The 21269-nt window shown below is 40.5% G+C and overlaps 1 protein-coding gene across 5 annotated transcripts; it reads right to left on the bottom strand.

Annotated features, from left to right (window-relative positions):
• Positions 1 to 1654: 1654 nt before the first annotated feature.
• Positions 1655 to 20730, bottom strand: S1PR3 (sphingosine-1-phosphate receptor 3). 5 transcript variants are annotated; one of them, XM_067568950.1, is made up of 2 exons: positions 20509 to 20730; positions 1655 to 5103 (listed from the first exon to the last, which is right to left on the bottom strand). In XM_067568950.1, exon 2 carries the CDS (start codon positions 4930 to 4932, stop codon positions 3793 to 3795), a length of 1140 nt encoding a protein of 379 aa, XP_067425051.1. In that variant the 5' UTR covers positions 4933 to 5103; positions 20509 to 20730; the 3' UTR covers positions 1655 to 3792. The 5 variants fall into 5 exon arrangements, 4 of the variants coding, with proteins under 4 accessions (XP_067425051.1, XP_067425052.1, XP_067425050.1 ...); XM_067568951.1 differs by lacking the exon at positions 20509 to 20730 and adding an exon at positions 10997 to 11234; XM_067568949.1 differs by lacking the exon at positions 20509 to 20730 and adding an exon at positions 10832 to 10927.
• Between the last annotated feature and the right edge of the window lie 539 nt (positions 20731 to 21269).

The raw sequence follows: 21269 nt of genomic DNA, 5'->3' as shown, positions 1-21269 counted from the left end.
GGCAGATGGAGTGTAGTGCACACTGTTTGTTTTCATTATTATGACCATTGACAATAATGAACTTTCAGGCAATGCTGACTTATAATTGGTTATTGGAAAATGTGCCTTTTATTATGGAACTGCATCATTCTGCCTGTGTAGCAAACCCTTGGAGCATTTAACTTAAGTCCTAAGGATATGGGCCTGTGCCCACTGAAATCAGAGGCCAAACTCCCTTTGACTGCAACAGAGTCAGAGCCTATCATATTTGGTTGCCATTTTATTTGTGTAGATACTGTGCTTTCAAGCATGACTTTTATAATTTAACTAAGTTTTCTATACAAACACAAACTCTTGTTCCATTTATTTGAAAGACGACTGCTAAGGTAACTTTGGTTCAAAGGTTTGAGATTTTAAAAAAAGTTTTCTAAAATGTTTATGGTACTTAATGATTTTAAAATACTGTCACGCTGTAAGACTGTTGGCAATAAAATCTCTTGTGAAAGCTCTTTTCCTTAAGTGGTTTCTTTTGTAGTCTGAAACAAAAATAAAGACGCCAGTTCATGAAATGAGAGAGTGAAGTGTGTATTTCTTTTGTGGCTTTTCCTCTGTGTAAAACAAATCAGCTGCAGATTGAGGGTCTGGTTCTGATCCCACATAAGTGCAACTCTTGGCCCTGTGCAGACCCAGCTACTCAGGCTGCACTCAAGATGTTCTTTGGTGTTTTGGGTGAAAGAATCAAGGATGGCTATCCTCCTCCTGCACCTGTAGTCCCATCTTCACTGCCAATCCCCTAGCTTTCCCTGCCCCCTAAATTCCTACTATTTGCACTGCCAGGTGGGTTTCCTAAATCCAGCCTCCCCTTTGTACAGTCGAGTCAGGCTGGTTCTGCAGTGGGCAGTAAGCTCAATGGCCAGGAAGAACAGATGTATCCATTTGTGTATAATGGCCTTATATATTCTGATATTGGCTGTTGCATAGGAGTGCACAAATTGAGTAGCCAGCCTTAAGATGAGCACAGTGCTGTGCTGCAGGAAGTTGGGGGTTTGCATGATGAGTTTCCCACTTTCCCCTTCATTGGACTCCACTGCAAGAATGAGGGAGAGAGATCAGGGTTGAGTGGAACGTTGCCATGTCAGTCCAAAACCATCAGCCCCAAACAGCTGAATGGCTCACATAGCTTGTAGATTGGGCTAATGCTAATAGTATCTTAGAATAGACTTGGGCTTTTAAACTCATGCTTATGGACAGGTGTGTGGGCTTTGGCTGCTATGTATTTTCATTCTTATTTCAAATTTAAGTATGGAGACACGTAACAGCCTTAACTTGAGTCATGGGGGGTGAGTTCAGCCCCACTACTTTCCTTAACGCTAATGGGAGTTGAGTTGCTAAAGCCCTTCACATTTACAATAGCTGAGAATGCAGCCTTTGGGCTAAGGGAAGACTGGTCACGTAAACAAAGCAAACATTTAGAAGAACTGGTAACAGAAGACTTTAGCAAACATTTTCAATGAAACTCCTTTCAAGAGCGCTAGCCAAGACTGGAAACTACACATCAGTCGAAGCTGTAAAGAGGTAAACTGGGAAACTACCATGCAGACAGTTCAGTTTATAACATAAATACACATACAAATCCTACAGCTTTGATTCAATGTGTAGCCACAGTTCAGTCTCCTATGTCATTAGACTTATTTTCTTGCCACTCTTTGTCAAGCTTTTCTTGCAAGTGCCTAATAAATTGTAACTCACTGCTTTGGGCAGTCTCTATTTCATACAAGTAATTTCTTATTTATTGGTATCTTCACAGTTGCTGCAGAATCAGCCTTATTCTCATGCTTTTTACAAATGTCAAAAGATTACTGCTGACATTTTTTACAAGTAGCCTCCTACCTTGCACATGACAATGAAAAGACAAAACAGCATATTTTGAAAAGCTTTTGCTACATACTTTACAGGATTTTATGCACTGTACATACGTGGACATATAATTTGAAGATCTTTAATTCAGAGGAAAAACTAAGCATGAGTTTTTGTAAGTTGTGAATTCAGAATGGTTGTGATTGTTTGATAATTATGTGCATTTATCTTATTTAGTGATTTCCATACCACTATGGGGGCTTCAGGCCGTAGTGTTTTTCCCTATGGCACATAATAGTCTAGTCTCTGTGGGCTGTAATACTTTGGTCTAATTTTGGTTGTTAGATTTACTGTGTGGGTGCTGGGTGGGTAGGGGTCTGTGATATACAGGTGCTCATGTTAGATGATCTGGTGGTCCCTTCTGATCTTAAATTCTATGACTCGAATGCTTCATGCTTGATTCATTTAGGCTGGGATTTTCAAATGGGTCCAAGAGAGTCAGTTGCTCAACTGCTATTGAAAGTTAATGGGAGCTATTTTAAGCACCTTATTCACTTGGGTGACTTTGAAAAGCCCAACCTTAAAACACAATTCATTTCTTCCTGAGTATAAATCAGGCATGCTGCACTGACTTCAAGAAAGCTATGCTGATTTAGACCAGCCAAGGCTCTAGCCCCATATATTTATGAGCTTTTAATCACAGTGGACCAGACTACTTCCTCCTTAGAGAATGCACTTGGAAGGGGACAGAGGGACAAGAAAAGTCCATGAAGTCCTCAGATGGGCTAGAGTTGGGGTGCTAAGGTGACTTCAGAAAGCAAGGCATCGCAAACCCAGTGGATTCATGGGGATTCATTCCACATCCAGAGGAACAAACTGTGATATCCCTTCCCTTGTGCAACATGACTCCAAATGAACAGTTCTGCAGTGGATGGGTCTGCCCCCAGAAGATGTTAATACAGCTCCATGCTGTGCTAACTCCTGAATAGAATTCCAGAAGTTCTGCAAGGATTTTGTCATGGTTCATTATCTTTTTAAAGGAAGTCTGCTTTAACTGGGGGAGAATGGCACTTCAGACAGACTTTCATAGGTTTGACATACTTACATTTTTAAATACTTTGCAAATAGTAAAAATATATGCATTGAAAAAATACCTACACGTGAGATATGTGAATTGTTAAATCATATTTTAACTACCTTGAACAAACAAACATATGTATTCACTGTCAGTGGTAGTTTGCTTGAAATAAACTGAAAAGATTTGGTCACAGCCGTAGTGCTTATACTGTTACTATTTAAACATGAACAGACTGTGGTATTGTTTGCAAGGAAAAATACTGCGGAGACATAGCAACTTTATCTACTCAGTTCAGAATTACTACTTGATACATTTTCAAACATACTATTTGAAACATCTACATACTTGTATAATCTGTACTATTGCATTATATATTGTAATACTATGTGTAGCATAATGCAAACTTCTGCCATACAATTACTATTTAATAAAGAAATGTACAAATATACAGTTATTTATACCACATACATGTAAGGCCATTAACATAACAGCAAGATATGTAGTGAAAAATATAATGCACTTTGTATAATGTAATTAAATTTTCTCCCAATTAACAAGATAGTGAGATATATATATATATAATAGCTGAAGTTTCTTGTAGGTGATGTAGATGAACTGTAAGATCAGACTGTACCAAATACATTGATGTCATACATGACACACACAAGGATTTTGTGTAGACGGGTGGGTAGTAAAAAAAAGCTTTCCTGCATCAGATCTCTCACAGAATTAAAATCCAAACCAAGTCATGTGATAAATAGGTACTCAGAGTTAAATAAGTGGTTACTGTTTTCCCCTATGATTTAAGTGCATGAACATTGAAAGTTTGTAATTGGATCCTAAAAAGCCATAGACGAGTCCTTGACTTGCAGAGTCCATCATTTGCACAAGGTTCCATTCTGAAATGATTTATTTTTTTCAATTATACATGAAGGAACACTGATCTGTGAGAAATCATCCTTTGGTTTCTGTGCATTGCTGCTGCTAGACTTACTTCGACTGTGATCTGGAGTACGCTGAATAGGCAAAGATGTAGCCCCATTGGTCTTTACTAGACAGCCACAAACAAGGCGAAAGAAAGCCCGACGCATTTCCTTACTGGCCAAAGTGTAGATGATGGGATTCATCGCAGAATTGAGGACAGCCAAAGCAATGAACCAGTCAGCCTTGTATAAAATGGCACACTCTTTTACGCTGCAGGCTACATCTATGAGCAACAGAATAAACAATGGCGACCAACAGGCAATGAAAACACCAACTACAATAACAACTGTCCTAAGCAATGCCATAGATCTCTCTGTGTTATTATGGTTAGTGACATTACGGCTACTGGATTTTACCAGTATGTAAATACGTGCATAAAGGATAACAATCGCCACCAAAATGGCTATGAAGATACTGATGCAAAATACAACATATTTCTTGGAATAAAGAGGCAAAATTGTTGAGCAGTCCGGTAAATTGTTGATACAGTTCCAGCCAAGGATTGGTAAAGCACCAAGGGAAACCGAGATAAGCCAACATGTTCCAATAAGAAGGAAGACCCTGTATTTTTTATTTGCATCGTAAGGCCTCATTTTAATCATAGTCAAATGTCTCTCAATGGCTATAGCTAATAAGCTTAAAGTGGAAGCTCCTAGGGCAACAAACATACTGCCTTCCCTAATAAACCAGAGTGTGTAGGACAGGCTCAGAGTTCTTTTTCCAGACATAAGAATGTTTACTTTGTAAACAATTCCAGCTAACAGATCACAGAGAGCTAGATTGCCAATAAAAAAGTACATGCGGTTGTGAAATTTGTTATTTTTCCATATGGCAATCAACACCATCAAGTTCTCCAGGACTATGAAACTACATATGATCAGAAATGAAACCGTTGTAAAGCCAATGCGATCAGTTGCCTTTTCTCTTAGAATAAGTTTTCCTGTATAATTATAATGTAGTACTATTAGAGAGTCAGATTCTTCATTTCCTTGAGGGGTGAACGTAGCAGCAAGTGGTATGGTAACTTTTGCCATAATTTGTTTGTTTTGTTTTTTAAAATCATGGAAGTTTAATTCTAATATCGTTCCACTGGAGGGAGCTCAAGTCACAGTCCCTAAAGCACTTCTCTGAGTCCTCTGAGGATGCCCCCAGGCTTCAGTAGTTGTTGCATGTCAACATCCAGCAGTGGCAGTGAAACCAAGGACCTGGGGAGGGGGGGGAGGAGGAAGAAAAAGTCAGTAGAGTCAATATCACTGTCTTTATATAAAGAAAATCCCATGTATATGCCCTATAATAATATATACTAAGTGTATAAGAACTTGTGGGGACCATTAAATATGTACCCAGGACAAGAGTTACAGTGGATTTGATCACTTGGTACCTGAAAGCCAATCATCTACTAAGACTTTAGTCATGTACTTTACTTGATTATAATTCTACTGATGAAAAAAGAAGGAAACGGAGGGACTTGCTGTATTGTTGGATCCAAACTGTTCATTGCTGTGTAAACCCCAAAGTATGTGGAACTGGGGAGTAGGAAGGAAGGTTTAGTACAAACACCCAACCAGTCTCAGGGAGTTTAGTAACTATCTAATTTTGACTCTAAGCAGGAATAAGTGTAAGTAGTTTTACTTGAAATCCAACAAAGCCAACACAATTTTTAAGAGAACAAGTCAGATCCTCAGCTCCTGTTATGCTCCCTGTGGAGGAACAAAGTGACTTTACACTATCTCTAAAGTGTTGATGAGCATGGGAGAATCCAGAGCTGATGATGAGGTGGCTTGGGTAGGATGGGGATATTCTGGAGCAGGTCAGGAGGGTGACAGAATCAAGGGGGCAGTGCTGGAATGCTATGTGCTCTGCTGATGTCCTACCAGTGGAACTTATCTGTGGCTGTTAAAAGTTGCTCTGGGAGCTGTTTTGGTCCCTGGCAGCCCTAGGATTAGAAAGGATATAAAAGTGGATTATAGCCCCTTACGCTCAACTTGTCAGGTGCCCAGCTCCCAACTGCTACTGTAATGGGTATGTTATAAATGCCTAAAATAGTCTCTCTCTCTTAACATGGCAAAATTATGCTACTTATAGTTAAGGAGATCTGTGAAAACCCACTAGCCCAAATACAATTCTACTAGTTGCTTGGATTATGTAATTTTTCAGTATCATTACTTTATATACAAATTAAGTCCAACCTTTATTTGCACCATCCAATGAAAAGAAACCAGTAGTTCATAGCTTGTAACTTTTCAGAACTACATTAGTTTCTTAATTTAATTATACATGAAAGATGAATCAGATGATATTTTATTAATACTTTTAAAAACAGCTTTGATTTTTCTTTCCTTGTCATGATTTTAAATCATCACTAATTTTTTCCATGGACTTTGATGTAATATACATTCACAATGGAGTCTCTGAGACTTTGGTATACAAATACTGCAAAGGGACTGCATGATTATGCAAAAATAATATGTGATGGTGCTTCAGCCTTATGATTTTGCAGGAATTATTAGAATTTAGATACTGCATGGTCACACTGGTACCAGCACTTCGTTATTAGGTTATGGGTACTATAGAAAATACATACATGTTGAAAGATGGATTTCATCAACATGATCTAAAGAAAGTAATATTACATGTTAAGACCTTCAGAAAAAGAATCTCACTGATGAACCTTTTCAATGTTTATATTAAGAATAATTCAATAAATAATTTAAGAAAATGCTTGAAAATTAAAATTTAATCTGTAACCAACATTTTAAAGTAATGTTTTGGACCACATTATGCCACTGATTTTTAAGCAGACCATCCCATTTTTCTGTTTAAAAATCAATGGCATAATATGGCCTGTTAATTTTTTTTAATAGTTAGTTAAAGAAGTTGAATATTACTATAAGACATTATCAGCCAAAAATTTTTTACAGGACATTTCTTTGTCAACACCTCACTACAGATCTAGACGTTCTATAAACTGTTGTACTGCCAGTTACATACAAATGACTTGTCACTCCTTACAAACTATGGGCCTGATCCTGATATCTTTAAAAAAAGGTAACTTACCTCTTAACTTTGTGTCAGGTTTTTTAGTTAAAATCGGTGTTAACCAAACCAGACAAAGAGCCAGATTCACTGGTATATTCAGGCAGCTTTGTGCTGCAAAGCAACCATAAACAATGGCAGGAGTGAAACAGAGAATCTGGCCCAAAAAGTTGTAAGTAGTTTGATTACAAACTTGATTCCCTGCCTTATACAGTTGCTCAGGTTTCACTTCCTTGGTACTAACAATGTCATAATCCTTCAATTTCTCCTGCTGCCCATAGAGCTTTCCAAGTAAAATAGGATAGATGAGATGAAGTTCTAATGTAACAAAGAAACAGAACCTTCTCACCCTCACCTCCTCTAAATAAAACAAAAAACCATCCAAGTCTTCTTTATATATATCATAAAGAAACAAAAATTCACAAACTCCTAATTTATTTCCAGGTCATCTTTAAATTGGCCTAGCAGAAAATTGTTTCCAGCTAAACAAAAACTTCTCTCTCTCCCAACACATTCACAACAGTGTGATGTCCATTCACCTTGGAAAACTACATCTAGAGGTTCACATGAATATCTCATTGAGAATATTTAAATATCAAACATTTTTCTACATGTCTGATTCAGCTGTTCTCAGTGAAGACACTAAGGTGGAGGGCAAAGGTGGGTGTACATCATCTTTACACCTCACTTTCTCTCCAAAACCCCACTGTTGTTGGGGTCAGTTTGTCACTATATATGAAGTATAACAGCCTCATTGCTGCTGTTACTCACACCAGCAGTAACAGCCCCTTAAGACCCATTAAGTTGGCCTGGGATCCCCAAAGCAAAGCAATGCCATTTACATGCGCTCTATGCTGAGAACAGAGGACATAGTAACGCGGCTGTGCTAGCAGTGGATTTTCTCATGGCAGGGAAATATCTAACTGCCCAATTAATACACTTCATGGTCTCAATGTGCTGCTGGAGTGGTTCAAAGGACTGTATGGAAGCCAAGGATCTGCCCCAACACTGTAGATGCCATCTTGCACCATTGCAATCAATGGAGCAGGAGCTGGTCCATTACACATAAGTAATGTATAAGGTCTATCTTGCAAAACACTAAGCAACTCCCTTCCATTGGGAACTGAAGGCTCAGCATCGCACAACAGACACTCAGCACTTTGCAGTAATAAGGCCGAAGAAATATTCATCTAGGAATTATATTATTTGGAACAATGGGGCAACTTTGCTCTCAATTACACACACCCTGAAGTCAAAGACGTTGTATGGGTATAAAGGAGAAAATAGTTTGTCTCATTGTTTCTATGCTCTCCCTTCTACTTCTATCTATACAAGGACATATTATATTACACAATTACATTGGTAACGGAATTATATCTCTATCCTGTACACCACTAGAACTGACCTTTTCCTACATTCCAAGCAGCAACAAAAACACTTGAATAAAGGGACTGGAGAGACACTCCACACATTCCAGGTCTCCGTCCTTCTCCAAATGTAGCCATTTACTTTACCCACAAATGACAATTTTAAGAAAGGAGAAGGAAAAGAAAAGAATATGTGTACAATGCCAAACTCTCTTCTATTTTATTTATTTTTAAAGCTTTTCCAGATGATGAGTAAATGTGTGCAGTTTGTCAGGCACGCCCTGGTAGTGTTATATTTAAGAACAGAAAAAGCTTTCTGAGAACATAAGTGAATTTTAATCTACATTCCCAGTTTGATACTGAATGGGTCTAGCTGCAGATGGGGTTTAGACAACAAACATCAGCTGCAGAACAATATTTTTTCTTGGAAAGCGCAAACAAAGAAAAATGTAGAAGTTTTTTAAATGAATGTGCTGGCAGTTTTATGGCTTAGGCCAAAACCTCTAATAAATAGTTATTTTTCTTGGCTTCTGAGCTTTTAGACAACAGCATTTTGCATTTGTAATTTTTCCAAGTAGCATGCATGCAAATCTCATATAGGAGTTCTCAAGTGTTTTGAATCTTGGCTTTAAGCATAGTGAAGGAAGTTATTTACTCTGCTCTTTCTCACTCCCTCTAGCTGCTCTCCCTTCCAGGAAAGCATCCACTGTTCAGTATCCAGATTCTAAAAGGTTGCTGTGACCTCAACTTTTTCTTTGGGTCAAAGATCTTTTTTAAACAAAGAACTAAAGGTATGAAAAGAAAGTATCAGTGCCAATTCTATGGTATGACTATTCTAAACAGGAAGTAATTTTCTAATTCAGAACAACTCTCATGACCTTACCTGTTTAACCAATCTCCTGAAAATTCAATCTGTGTGACACTGAGCCTTCACTTTACATCTTAAACTAATTTCCCTTCCAGCATCTTTCCAAGTAATGTCACAAAAAATTCATCAAAAAATGCAGCAAGTGGCACCAACATATACTTTTGCAGGTTATCTAATATAAGGAAACCTTGGAAATTACATTAAGTATAGTATATAAGACAAAGAACTGATTATAAAAGCTGACAGTTTTCAACCTGAACAGTGCTTAAAATAAATGTCATGGGAGCGGTATAACTTTAAAAGAGCCTCAAAGACTGACTACATTAGAGTGATAGATAAAAATTGAGTGTGGAGATATAAATTATGACAGCGACTAAAATTTGCAAGAAAATAAATGAAATAAGTTTTAATGCAATGACCAGAGAAATGCAGCATTCACAAGGTATAACTTTGCCCAGGCCAATATAACAACCAGCTGTAGGTGGAGACCTAAATTTGTCATGGACTCCAATATTATACCTGTCTTAGGCTGTATGAGTTGGGCATGGTATTTTCAGTTTCAAGGAACTTGATCACCAGCCTTGATAAGTTACCAACACATCCTGAAGCTGTTCAGTGGAGCTGCCCTATCACACGGCCCACCTAAATCGTGTTCTCAGCACACAGAAGGTGAGGCGGGCTGGGGTTTGACTACTCCCTTCAAGTGAAATTCGTGGTAATCAATCTATAAGGAAGCGGGAGAATATAGACTCCGACGTGGTATAACTGGGACTAGCAAGAGGGATGGACTCATTGTACCCGTTCTATTCCTCTGACTTTCGTTGAAACGTTTACACGCAAATCGGTCTAAAAATGGTGACGAACCAAATAAGCCTGGATTGGCCCAAACTAGCTGAACCCATACAGACCCCTCTCCTCGGAAAGCGCATCGCAGCACTCAGACTAGTCCAAGGGCGGGGGAGGGGGGGGGGGGGGTCTGAGCCCACAAACAGCGAAGCTACCTCGGTGGCCTTCTGACAATACACCCCTGGCGTAAAGTCCAGCCAGTGGGATCCGATTCCAGGTTACCTTGATGAAGGCTGCCCAGCGACAGCGACAGCACCCCTACCCTGCAGCACGCTCGGACGAGCCAGGCTGCGGTGAACAGGAGCTGGCAGCTAGCGCTGAGTTGTTAGCCCCACCTGTCCATACTCCACACGGGACAGCCGGCTACTTAGTGCTCGAAGCCCCACTTTTTTGCACAAGTGCCTTCCCCGAAGATCTGTTTTCTGCATCTCCTGGTCAAAAGCGCACGCTCCCCTTCAGCAGCCCGGCCTGGGTCCCTGGGTCCCGTGCCTCGCCTCGAGCCCACCCCGCGCGGGGCCGGGCCGGGCAAGGTCCCGAACCAGGGAGACCCAGCTGACGGGCGGGTCACGCGGGGCTGGAGCTCAGCATTCACTCGAAAGGCGGCGCGCGGGGCCGGGCTGGGAACCCGCGAGCTCCCGGGTTTGCCGGAGGAGCGCACGCCAGGCGAACGGCGCGTGCGCGGGGAAAGGCACTCGGGGGCGCCCCAAACTCCGCAAGGGGATGCCCGCCAGGCAGGGATCCAGCATGACCCTCCACCCCGACTCTTTACAATCACCCCTCCCCCAACCAGCGCCAAACCAGCCACCAGCGACCAACCTGCGGGCGGGCAGTTAAAGGCCCGCGTGGCTCCGGTGATTATTACTGGCGCGCCTGCCGCGGGGAGTGCAGCCCAGAGAGCGAGCTGCCTGCCTGCCTGCCTGCCGTGTAAAGTTGCCCTCCCCGGCCCGCGCCGCTCAGCGGTTCAACTTTGCTCCTACTCACGCTGGACACGCGCGCTATCGCCTGCTCACGCCCCGCTCGCCTCTGCCTCTCGGAGACATTCGGCTGCCCGGCATCCTGGGCTGAGGTGGCTCTCCGGGGGTCCGAGCCCTCTGGGGTGGGCGTGACGGAGATGGCGCCCCTGCAGCTGCACTGCTCTCAGGCAAATGCCCCCGAAGCCGCTTCCTTCTCGCCCCCTCGGTTCCGGGCCAAGCAGGGACCAGTCAGCAAACGCGTCCAGTCCAGCTGACTCTCCCCCCGTGCAGCGAGTCAGGGCTCTGTGTGGTGGCTCAGGGATGCTCAGCAAACTTCTCAGGCTGCCTGGGAGGAGCCGCAGCGCCTTCCTTCGCTTTACAGCGCCTCCCCTCTGTAGCCCCCTCCCATTCCCAGCGCTCAGGTCCTTCCACTCCCCTTTGTCCCTCTCAGCCTCTGTCCACCCCCTCCTCTCTGCTCCTTCCACCTTCTAGTCCCCTCTGGGCCCCCCTTCTACCCGGCCTTCCACTATCCTAGTCCCCTTTCTAGCCTCCCTCCATCCCCTCTTCTCCTGTTCTCCACTCCACCTTGTCCCTCCCCTTGCTCTTTCTCTCCCCCCTCCATTCCCTGGGCCTTGCCTTTTCCCTTGCCTCCTTCTTTCTAGGCTGCTCTTTTTATTCTCATTTCCCATATTCCTCCCACTCTTCCCCTTCACTTCTTTCTCTCTCTGACTTTTCCTCTCCCGCCCTTCCTCTCCTTTTCTTTCCTTCACTTCCCTCCTCTTTCCCCCCACCCTTCCTTCCAAGTCCCACTTCTAGACCTTTTCTCAGTTTTGTCTCGACATTGTGCTCTTGTGCAGGGACTGAAGCTGGCTGATTGCTGTCCCTATGACCTTACTGCAGTGACTTCCCAACCCTGATACAGCTGCCTGCCAGTGAAAGTTAGTGACAGGAACGGGAACAATAGGGAAAAGGGGGGTTGACAGAGAAGTGCCTTGAGGCAGTGAACTGCATTGGAATCAAACATTTTGGAGGGACAAAAATGCCAATATTTTTCATTTTTTTTAAAAAAATGGCTAGTCCCTACTACACTGGAGCTGTTGGCATTCTTGAGTCAGAGCCACACTCCTCGTTGCTCAGCCTGTCTTTATTACTATGTTATTTGAATTAAAACAGCACCAACTGGGGCCAATAGGAACAACATGAAAATGGGGTGAGAAAACGCTCTTCTCTATGTAGGCTCACAGCAAGGACACTGCACTGTTTGTCTCTAACTTCCTCTCTACAATAGGTTCTTAGGGGAGTCCACACTGACAATGCCGGGATACTGACTGAGAAAATGGAGTTCTTGGATCACAGAAATGTAGGACTGGAAGGGACTGAGGCAGGACTAAGTACTAACTAGACCATCCCTGACAGTTGTTTGTCTAACCTGTTCTTAAAAAAATCCAATGACAGAGATTCCACAACTTCCCTTAGTAATTTGTTTCAGTGCTTAACTACCCTGAAAGTCAGGAAGATTTTCCTTATGTCTAACTTAAATCTCCCTTGTTGCAATTTAGGCCCATTACTTTTTTTGTCCTATCCTCAGAGGTTATGGGGAACAATTTATAGCTACATAACTACAATATATGGAAGCTGCTGATTTTGAAAATATGCAAAAATCTGATCAAGAGGTGCTGTGTACTAATGGTTAGTGTATCAGGAATTCCAAAATGCACTAGTACAAACAAGCTTATAAGCAGTCTGTGAATATAGTAGAACCTGAGCATTAAAAAAACCAGAGTTACGAACTGACCAGTCAACCACACAGCTCATTTGGAACCAGAAGTACACAATCAGGCAGCCACAGAGAGAAAAAAAAAAGCAAATACAGTACAGTACAGTGTTAAAAATAAACTACTAAAAAAAAGGGGACAGCAGCATTTTTCTTCAGCATAGTAGTGTTTCAAAGCTGTATTAAGTTAATGTTCAGTTGTTAACTTGAACCACCATAACGTTTTGTTCAGAGTTATGAACATTTCAGAGTTACGAACAACCTCCATTCCTGAGGTGTTTGTAAAACTCTGAAGTTCTACTGTACATCTAGACTGTTCTCCCAGAGACATCACTGTTAAGTGGACAGACTGAACTTGAAAGAATGAGTGAGGCAACAAACCACTTCAGTCAATCAATTTCCCTGTAACAGTTCCATTGCTAAGTGCAGACAGTCCTGTAAGGTTGCCAACTCTTCTCAGCTGCAGTAACTCAGTATTTGTCTTGGGAGTCTCCCCTCTGGAGTTGAGCAAAGCCGTGCTGGGATTTGTGCCAGATGCTCATCCATGTAATACTTAGTTGCCAGCAATTTTGTTACTGAGAAAGTAGAAAAGCAAATCCTTGAAGACAACGGAATAATTTTCAAGCATTGACAAAGCTAGAAGCACAAAATAGGTGGAGTGGCAGAACAAATGGCAATTTCCAAGTCCAATTTTTATTTTCTAAATTGGTAAAAATATGACAAATATAACTTTCCTCTGACATTAGGCAGAGGAACTTTTTGGGGATGATGGGGCTATACAGCTGTACTTATATTTGGGCTTATTTTTTCACATTACATAAAATTGATTGAAAAAATATTGTTTCCTCATATGATGGCTTAACTACTTAGTCATTGTTTCTTAAGGTCTTCCCCTGACTCCACACAGAACATTACAAACTTAAACTCTGATCCAGCGCTTGACTTCATTTGGGCAAACCTTACACCTGTGTGGAGCCCCACTGTTTTCATGGGTCCACCACAAAGTCAGTTGCTAGACTGGGGCTTTAATTGCCAAAGTTAAAAGCCGATCTATCCTTCCTCTCTACCAACAATCCTTTGTTCATTTTAATGGGGCCAATGGGAATTCACTCTTATTTTTGTCTTTTTGGCACCCACCTACACTCCCACACTGACAGCCACAGTCAGTGACTGACCACTCATTATCCCTTCACCCATTCACTCAAGGCAGGGTCTAAAGCTACAATTAACTTCAGTGGACTTTGAATCAGGCCCTCAGTCTCCCAGTCTTGAGTGATAAGGCCAGGAGCTCTAATAACTTCAGAGCAACCTGAAACCACATTTTTTTCCATCAGCAGCATAACACTTACATCTTCCCACAGACCTCACGACGAACATCCTTTTGGTTCTCATGTAAAACTACTCACAATGCACACACCTGATTCCTCTAAATTATCCTGAGGTATATAGATTTAACTATGACTTTGGATTTGTTAGTGTAGTAATAATACATGCCCACTTCCACAGTGAATGTGTATTTCCCAGTAAAATATCTTAATCTCATGGAGGCAAGATTTAAGGTTGTATGTTGGAGTGTGATTTAGAGGAAGTGGGTATTACGGTGTGGGTGATTGTATGTTGGAAATGAAAGGAAGTCAATACCAATTTCCTTTCTTGGGATAAGAGCACTTCTTTTAAATCTCTTGATTTATAGAAGGGTGGGCATTGATGAAACTTCTTGTGTCAAAGTTTTTTGGAGGCAAAATTCAATTTGGTTATGACAAATTATAGCACTTAACTTTTAAATTTCATTATTTCAATGCAATACCTAGCCAAAGTCTGAGAGATTGTGAAGATGAAAACCGAATTTTCTATAACATTTATCTTTTAAGTTAGAAGAACCCAAATACATGAAAGGAAATGGGCAACATTTTAAAAAGTACACATTTAAAAACTTTTCTCTGCAAAAGCTACGTCTTTTACTGAAAAAGTGGGAATGAATATTAAATTGTCCCTTGGAGAGTTATCGTGCCAAATCTGGAGACTCGGTCAATTCATTAAAGTATAATCAGAAGGATTTTAGTTCTGATTTAAGTGGAAATCTCAGTGCAAATGTAATTCTGAAGTCACAGCTGATGCCTCTATACTATACCACACAGGTGGAGGAGATAGCCAAATTTATAATACATCTTGGACTGAATTCTGCCCACTAATCCATCTTTCCAGCACTGAAGCTAACATTCCAAACTCCTCAGCCATACACTCTCCATTTAAAATTAAAAAAAATCAACCTGCCAGAGAAATGTTTGCTTTTTCTCCTGGTATATATGTAGTCTCACTCCTCAGAATTACACTGGCCTGGTAATTAGGATAGGCAAAACTCTGGTTGGCATCAATGGCAAGTTCACGATATAAAAATGCCACAAATTTAAACTGATCTTGGGACCTTGCAGGATTAGAAACAGGTTCTTTTTCCTATTTAGAAGGGGTCATTCCCAACTTCCCAGTAGGAGTCAGCATTCACTTTTAGCTCAGGAAATTCCTGAGATTTTGGACCTTATACTTGGGACATTTGTATATTCAGAAAAGCTATTTTAGGTCATTTTTAGAGGTTTCTATTGCATTCCCCTGAGCCATGAACACTTGCACTCATGTTACCTTAGAATCCTGACTTTATATGGAGTGGGATACAAAAATAGTCCCAATATATTTTTTTAAAACTCACTAAAACATTCCTTCCCTTGTCTTCCCTGTAACATGCGTAATATACAGAATACAGGATGGGAAAACTTCCATTGATTTCAATGTGATCAGTATATGGAGAGTGATCCAATTCCCACTGGAGTCAGTTGCATTGATTTCACTTAGCATTGGATCAAAATAATTTGGCCCCAATTCAGGAAAGCATCTCTGTTCAGCAAAGCACTTAAGCATGTGCTGAGATCCCACTGAAGGAAATGAGACTTCAGCACATAGTTAAACAAGTGCTTAAGTGCTTTCTTGAACTGGGGCCTTGGTCTTTAGTGAATACGAAATTATCTTCAGATGACATTTACAGTAACATCCTATGAATAGATAGAACAGCTCTTAATGACATCAGTTAACTTTCCCACACATTAGTTATGTCTACTCTAAAGTATCACATATGAGGTTGTCCTCCTTTAAGTACATGAACAGTTCCTTCTTCACAAGCTGCTTAGGGCATGTTGAAATATTTTTCATTTTCTTCTACCTAAATTAAAAATTCATGCCATCAGCATCTTAATAGTGGCTTGGTTATATTTTACATTAACATTATTTAATCAAATGTTTCTAAAGGTCTGACATTGATTCTTTTAATCTATCAGTTATATGGGTTTTAGTTCTTGACTGACTTTTTCCCACAGTGCACATGAGGTATTCTCAAATGTTTTACGTAGGTGGCTTTGTGTCAGGGGGAGCAGATTGTAGGTGCTCAGACTTACTAGTCAGAGTCCAAATGCCAGAGCCAAGGGTCAAGACAGGGTCAGAACCAAAGTCAGAGTCCAAATGCTAAAGCCAAGGTTAAGACAGGAATAAGAGCCAAAGGTCAGAACCAGATTACCAGGAGTCAGGGAAGAGAGGAGCAAGGCTGGGACAGGACTGGAACACAGCTGCGTGCAGGACTTGGCAAGAGAGACAAGCACGTAGAGACGGGAAGTCCATGGACATATGCTACAGCTGTAAATGGGCTTGAGAACCATCCTGCTAGCTTCCTCAATAAATCAGGAAGGGTGGTACACCAGCCAACCTCACTGACTCATTAGACTGTCATGAGTACTTAACAGGCACAGCTACAGGACCTTATTCATGACAGTCTAAAAACCAAAACAGCAATAATGTAATTTAAAAATTATATTTAAAAATAGAGTAGAATTGACCAAACTATATTAAACACTACTTTAGCACTCTACTACTTTCCATTGCTAATTTCATACTTTTAAATCTTAACTATCAATAATATGCCTTGTTTTGTTTAAATAATGAATTATTGGGGCATATATGATTTTGTAATGTCTCCTATGTTTATTGTCTGCAGTTTGGCTTAAATGTTACACTGTCTGCAGCATGGTTTAATCCAGAAAGCTTCAATTAAGGACTCTTTTTGGATCCTAAAGTGTGACAACCAAATTTGGTTAATATAGTCAGGAAATGGGCCCCAAACAACTTTTGTCACAGTTAGATTTAAGAAAGGAAGGTTTTGCAAACTGCAGAAATGATTAGCCCTTAACATTTGTCATCTGTATCCAATTGTTTTGCACAATTTTATTGTCTTCTGGCCTTCCTTCATTTGCTGTAAAAGTCTGGCTTATTTATTTTCTTTCACAAAGCAATTAACTTTGATAGTTAAATTGCAGGAGCTCCCAAACTGCATTCCGGTATCGGCCAAATTCCCATTAAATTCACCTGAGATTTTTGAGTGTGTAAAGCCTAGATCTACAAAATCCTATATATTTATCTAAATAAATCCATTTACGCTAACAATAGTAGCAGCAGCTCACATTCAATGTATTTTTAATGAATATATTTATTTAGTGATTTCTAAGGAAATAACATCTTTGATTTAGAGAACTTTAAAAAATATTAATGTTGCTTTAGTGATCTGAATTTTGATGTTACTCTTAGAGCGATCAGTATATACTGTATTCAGTGACAGTTAGATCTATTACCATTTCTGGCACTTCAGATTGTTATTTAGGATGTCCAAACCAGGGCTGCTATTATCTTAAAAGCTAAATGCAAGATCACGTGATTTTTGCAGCTTTTGTTATCTTTTTTATTCTTCTTCTGTGTGAATGTACTGACATTTAAAGGGGTACAATGTATCTGCATAATATATACCTAACTACCTCAATTACATACTTAAATATGTTCAAGTATGGCTGCTTCTGCAGAGATGCATGGGGGAGGGGCATGAGGATGCTGTGGGGCCCTTACCTCCAATATCCTCAGAGAAGACAGGCATTTTGTATTTATTTCCAGAGGGGTAGCCGTGTTAGTCTGTATACAGCAAAAACAACGAGAATCCTGTAGCACCTTAAAGACTAACAAATTTCTGCGGGCATCACAACCAGCCTTTATTTGTATTGTAGTGTCCAGGAAGTGGATTTCTTGCGTGGACTGATCCACATCATGTGCCAGCAATGCCCCTCTGCCATATACATTGGCCAACCCGGACTGTCACTACGCAAAAGAATAAATGGACACAAATCAGACATAAAAAATGGTAACATCCATAAACCAGTAGGAGAGCACTTCAATCTCCCAGGACACTCTGTAGCTGACTTGAAAGTTGCCATACTTCTACAAAAAAACTTCAAAAACAGACTTCAGCAAGAAACTGCAGAGCTGGAACTCATATGCAAACTTGATATGATCAGACTGGCTCTGAATAGGGACTTGGAATGGTTATCTCATTACAAGAAGTAATTGTCACTGTTCACACATTATCACCTTCTAATCAACAGTTGTGAATAGGCCTCATCTACTCTAACTGAATTGACTTTGTTAGCACTTGCCCTCCCCATCGTTGTTTCTTACCCTTGGATGTATATATATATACCTCCTATATGTGATTTCCATTTCATGCATCTGATGAAATGGGTTGCAGCCCACGAAAGCTTATGCCTGCAGAAATTTGTTAGTCTTTAAGGTGCTGCAGGATTCTCATTGTTTTGGGGTTTTTTTATATTTATTGTTATTAGTAGCACTCACAGAGTCAAATCAGGGTAGAGACCCCATTGTGCTAGGTACTGTACAGACACATTGTGACATTTTGGGGTTCCCCCAGGCCAATAAGGGGTTTGGTCTGCCTTGTAACTCTGGATATATTGTAGCTGTGCAGCTTTGGTCCAGAGCTCTGACTCTCAACTGCCTTCCAACAGTCCACAAGGCTCACCCTTGCTTTGCCCAACCTGGTTACTCCTTGCAGACTGACTTTAGTACTTAGTACTCTTCCAGCCCCAAATTCTCCCCCAAATCATCCTACTACAGGGACCAGTCCCTCTCACTGGACCCTCACAGGGAAAGCATTAAATTCCTCGCCTGTACAGAAATGGTAAAACACTCCAACGTCTCATTACATACCTTACTGAATTTACACAGCAGTGATGGTTTTTCTCATACACGCTCTCCTTTCCAACTTTGACTGGACAGCCTGGCCAGGATCCATTTTACACATATTAAGAAATAGTTGCTGTCATGAAGAACTTACAGCAGTCACAGCAGACATGAGGCAAAAAGTAATGCAAAGAAGAAAGGGAAGGGCAAGATGAGGATACAATGAGAATTCACAAAGTTATTCGGGTTTCTTATGTGTGTGTTCTGTGGTTAAACAATATAATACAAATTCTAGAATATGTCGTCAATTTAATTTTTAGCTTTTCCTTTCACCTTTCCCTCAGTTTCATTTCTACTCCACCAGCCCATTGTCACTGAATTCTTGCCATGCCCCTACATTCTGCCTCTGGGAAGAAGGACTCTGCCCTGTTCCATGTGGCTCTGAGATGGGAAGGGAGCATAGTAAGTGTCTAAGGAGCTCTCACTTTGTGGTCTGTGGGTGGGTGGAGTCATGATTTGTCTGTCTGCATTTCCTTAGTGCTGGGGCGTGGGGTGGGGGGGATCAGTGATGAACAGTATAGACGGGAGAGATTGAGGACATGGCTCTGCTCCCTGCATATCAGATTTCAGAAGATGTAACAAGGGTCAGTGAAGCACAACTTGTGGTATTGTGCCTGCTGCTAGCCTCTATGGGCATAATGCCTCCTATCATCATCACTCATGAAGTGCTCCTTCCTTTCACCCCAATGAAGCATCATGTACAGAAATAATAAGGCCTTTAGAGTACTGTGTTTAATCGTGGACATCTTATTTTAAGAAAGCGATAGAGTTAAGTTGGAGAAAGTTCAATATGCTAGTTATTCTTATTGTTTAAACAAGAAAGATAATTAACAGAATGGAGGAGCTCACCTATGAGGAGAGAGGGATGAAAGTGGGAATTATTTAGTGTTAAGAGAAAATAATTAATACTGTAAGTGACCTCACTGAAGTATTTAAAGTAGTTTAGGGTTATTATAAGATTAAGGTTTAAGATAGGTTTGAGGTTATTGAACAGATTGGAAGAAGGGAAACAGATTTTGGTTAAGAGATATAAATAAAATGAGGAGGTGTTATTTTCTGTATGATGGTGGTGAATAAATGGAATGCATATCCACTCAAGAGTCTAGAGTCAAGTGGTAATCACATTTTTTAATTAAAAATCAAATGACTGCAATATGTGGAATTTAACATGTTCAAGCATTCAGAGTAATTTTTGTGTTTCAGAGTACAGCAAAGTAGTCAAATGTCATCAGAAGGTAATATTTTATTTATTATTTTAAAAAGATTTTCCCCCTTCTGAGCTGAAACTGGAAGAGAGGCTCCTTTCAGTTTTGGGTCTGACCAAGAATCAAGCCACAGGAGCAGAACTGAATCTATGGGTTTCAAATTTAAGGTTGCCTAACATTCAAAGGGATTTGGATTCCAGGATTTGCTTTTGATCCAACTCTAATATTGTATGGATGGGATAGATTCTTGCTACTAACGTGTTTGTTTTTAATATTTCCCTGAAAACCTGATCTCTGGGAAAAGCCCCTGACATATGTTTATATGAGTCTGTTGCTCTATTGCATCATAAGCATAATTAAGCATGATTTCTTTCCCCAAAATAAAAATAGGACTAGATCCTCAGCTGGTGTAAATTGGCATAGTTCCACTGATGTGTTCATTACCTGATGCTCCTCTGATTTGCACCAGCTGATGTGGTCCATTTTGTTCAGCTCAGCAGCATGAAAGTCCAAGCAGTAAGAAGCACTTTTCTGTATAAAAAACCCAGGAAACAAATTTGAAAAGACATTCTTTTGTTACAACTGATTTCTTGGGCCCAGTGTTAGTTGGAGCCCTCCTGCTAAAAACAGACAAACTTTAGTGCCAGCGGGGAAACACAGTGCAAGAAACCAGAGTTTCCTTCCTGTTTTCATACTGATTTAACAAATGATTAAAGGTATAGTAATATTTAAACAAGGAACATTTTATTTAAATATTAAACAATGATGCTTTTGCTCATGATGTTAAACCAGCAAGCACTGTATTAAACTGCCATTATACTTTGAAACATTCTGCTGTAACAATGGCATCCTAGGGCTCTATGTTTATTGTGTCTCAGTGACTCATAAACTGAACAAATTTGTTATGGAGTAACATGGTTTGTTTTTTTTTCCTAGCTGACATCATTGCAAGCTTTTCCAGGCAACTGAAAGGCTTTATTCTTTAAGACATATTAACCCTGACCCAGATAACAGGTATGGTTGATGTACAACTCAATTATACCCTGGGTATCTTTCAGCTGGGATAAAGTTACTAGTGCTGATGCATGACAGTTTGACTTTCAGATCCTAGGTCAAGATTTTAGTGATAGCAGTCAGAGGGGAAAAATATCTTTGTAAACTGAGCAAATCTGGGGCTCAGTTCTGTGAGGTGCTGAGTACTCTTA

Source organism: Emydura macquarii, unplaced genomic scaffold, assembly GCF_026122565.2.
Source record: "Emydura macquarii macquarii isolate MOO-44397 ecotype Brisbane River unplaced genomic scaffold, CSIRO-AGI_Emac_v2 contig_2897, whole genome shotgun sequence".
Lineage (NCBI taxonomy): Eukaryota > Metazoa > Chordata > Testudines > Chelidae > Emydura > Emydura macquarii.
The sequence above is the reverse complement of the archived record's forward strand: the minus strand, read 5'-3'. Positions and strand labels throughout refer to the sequence as shown.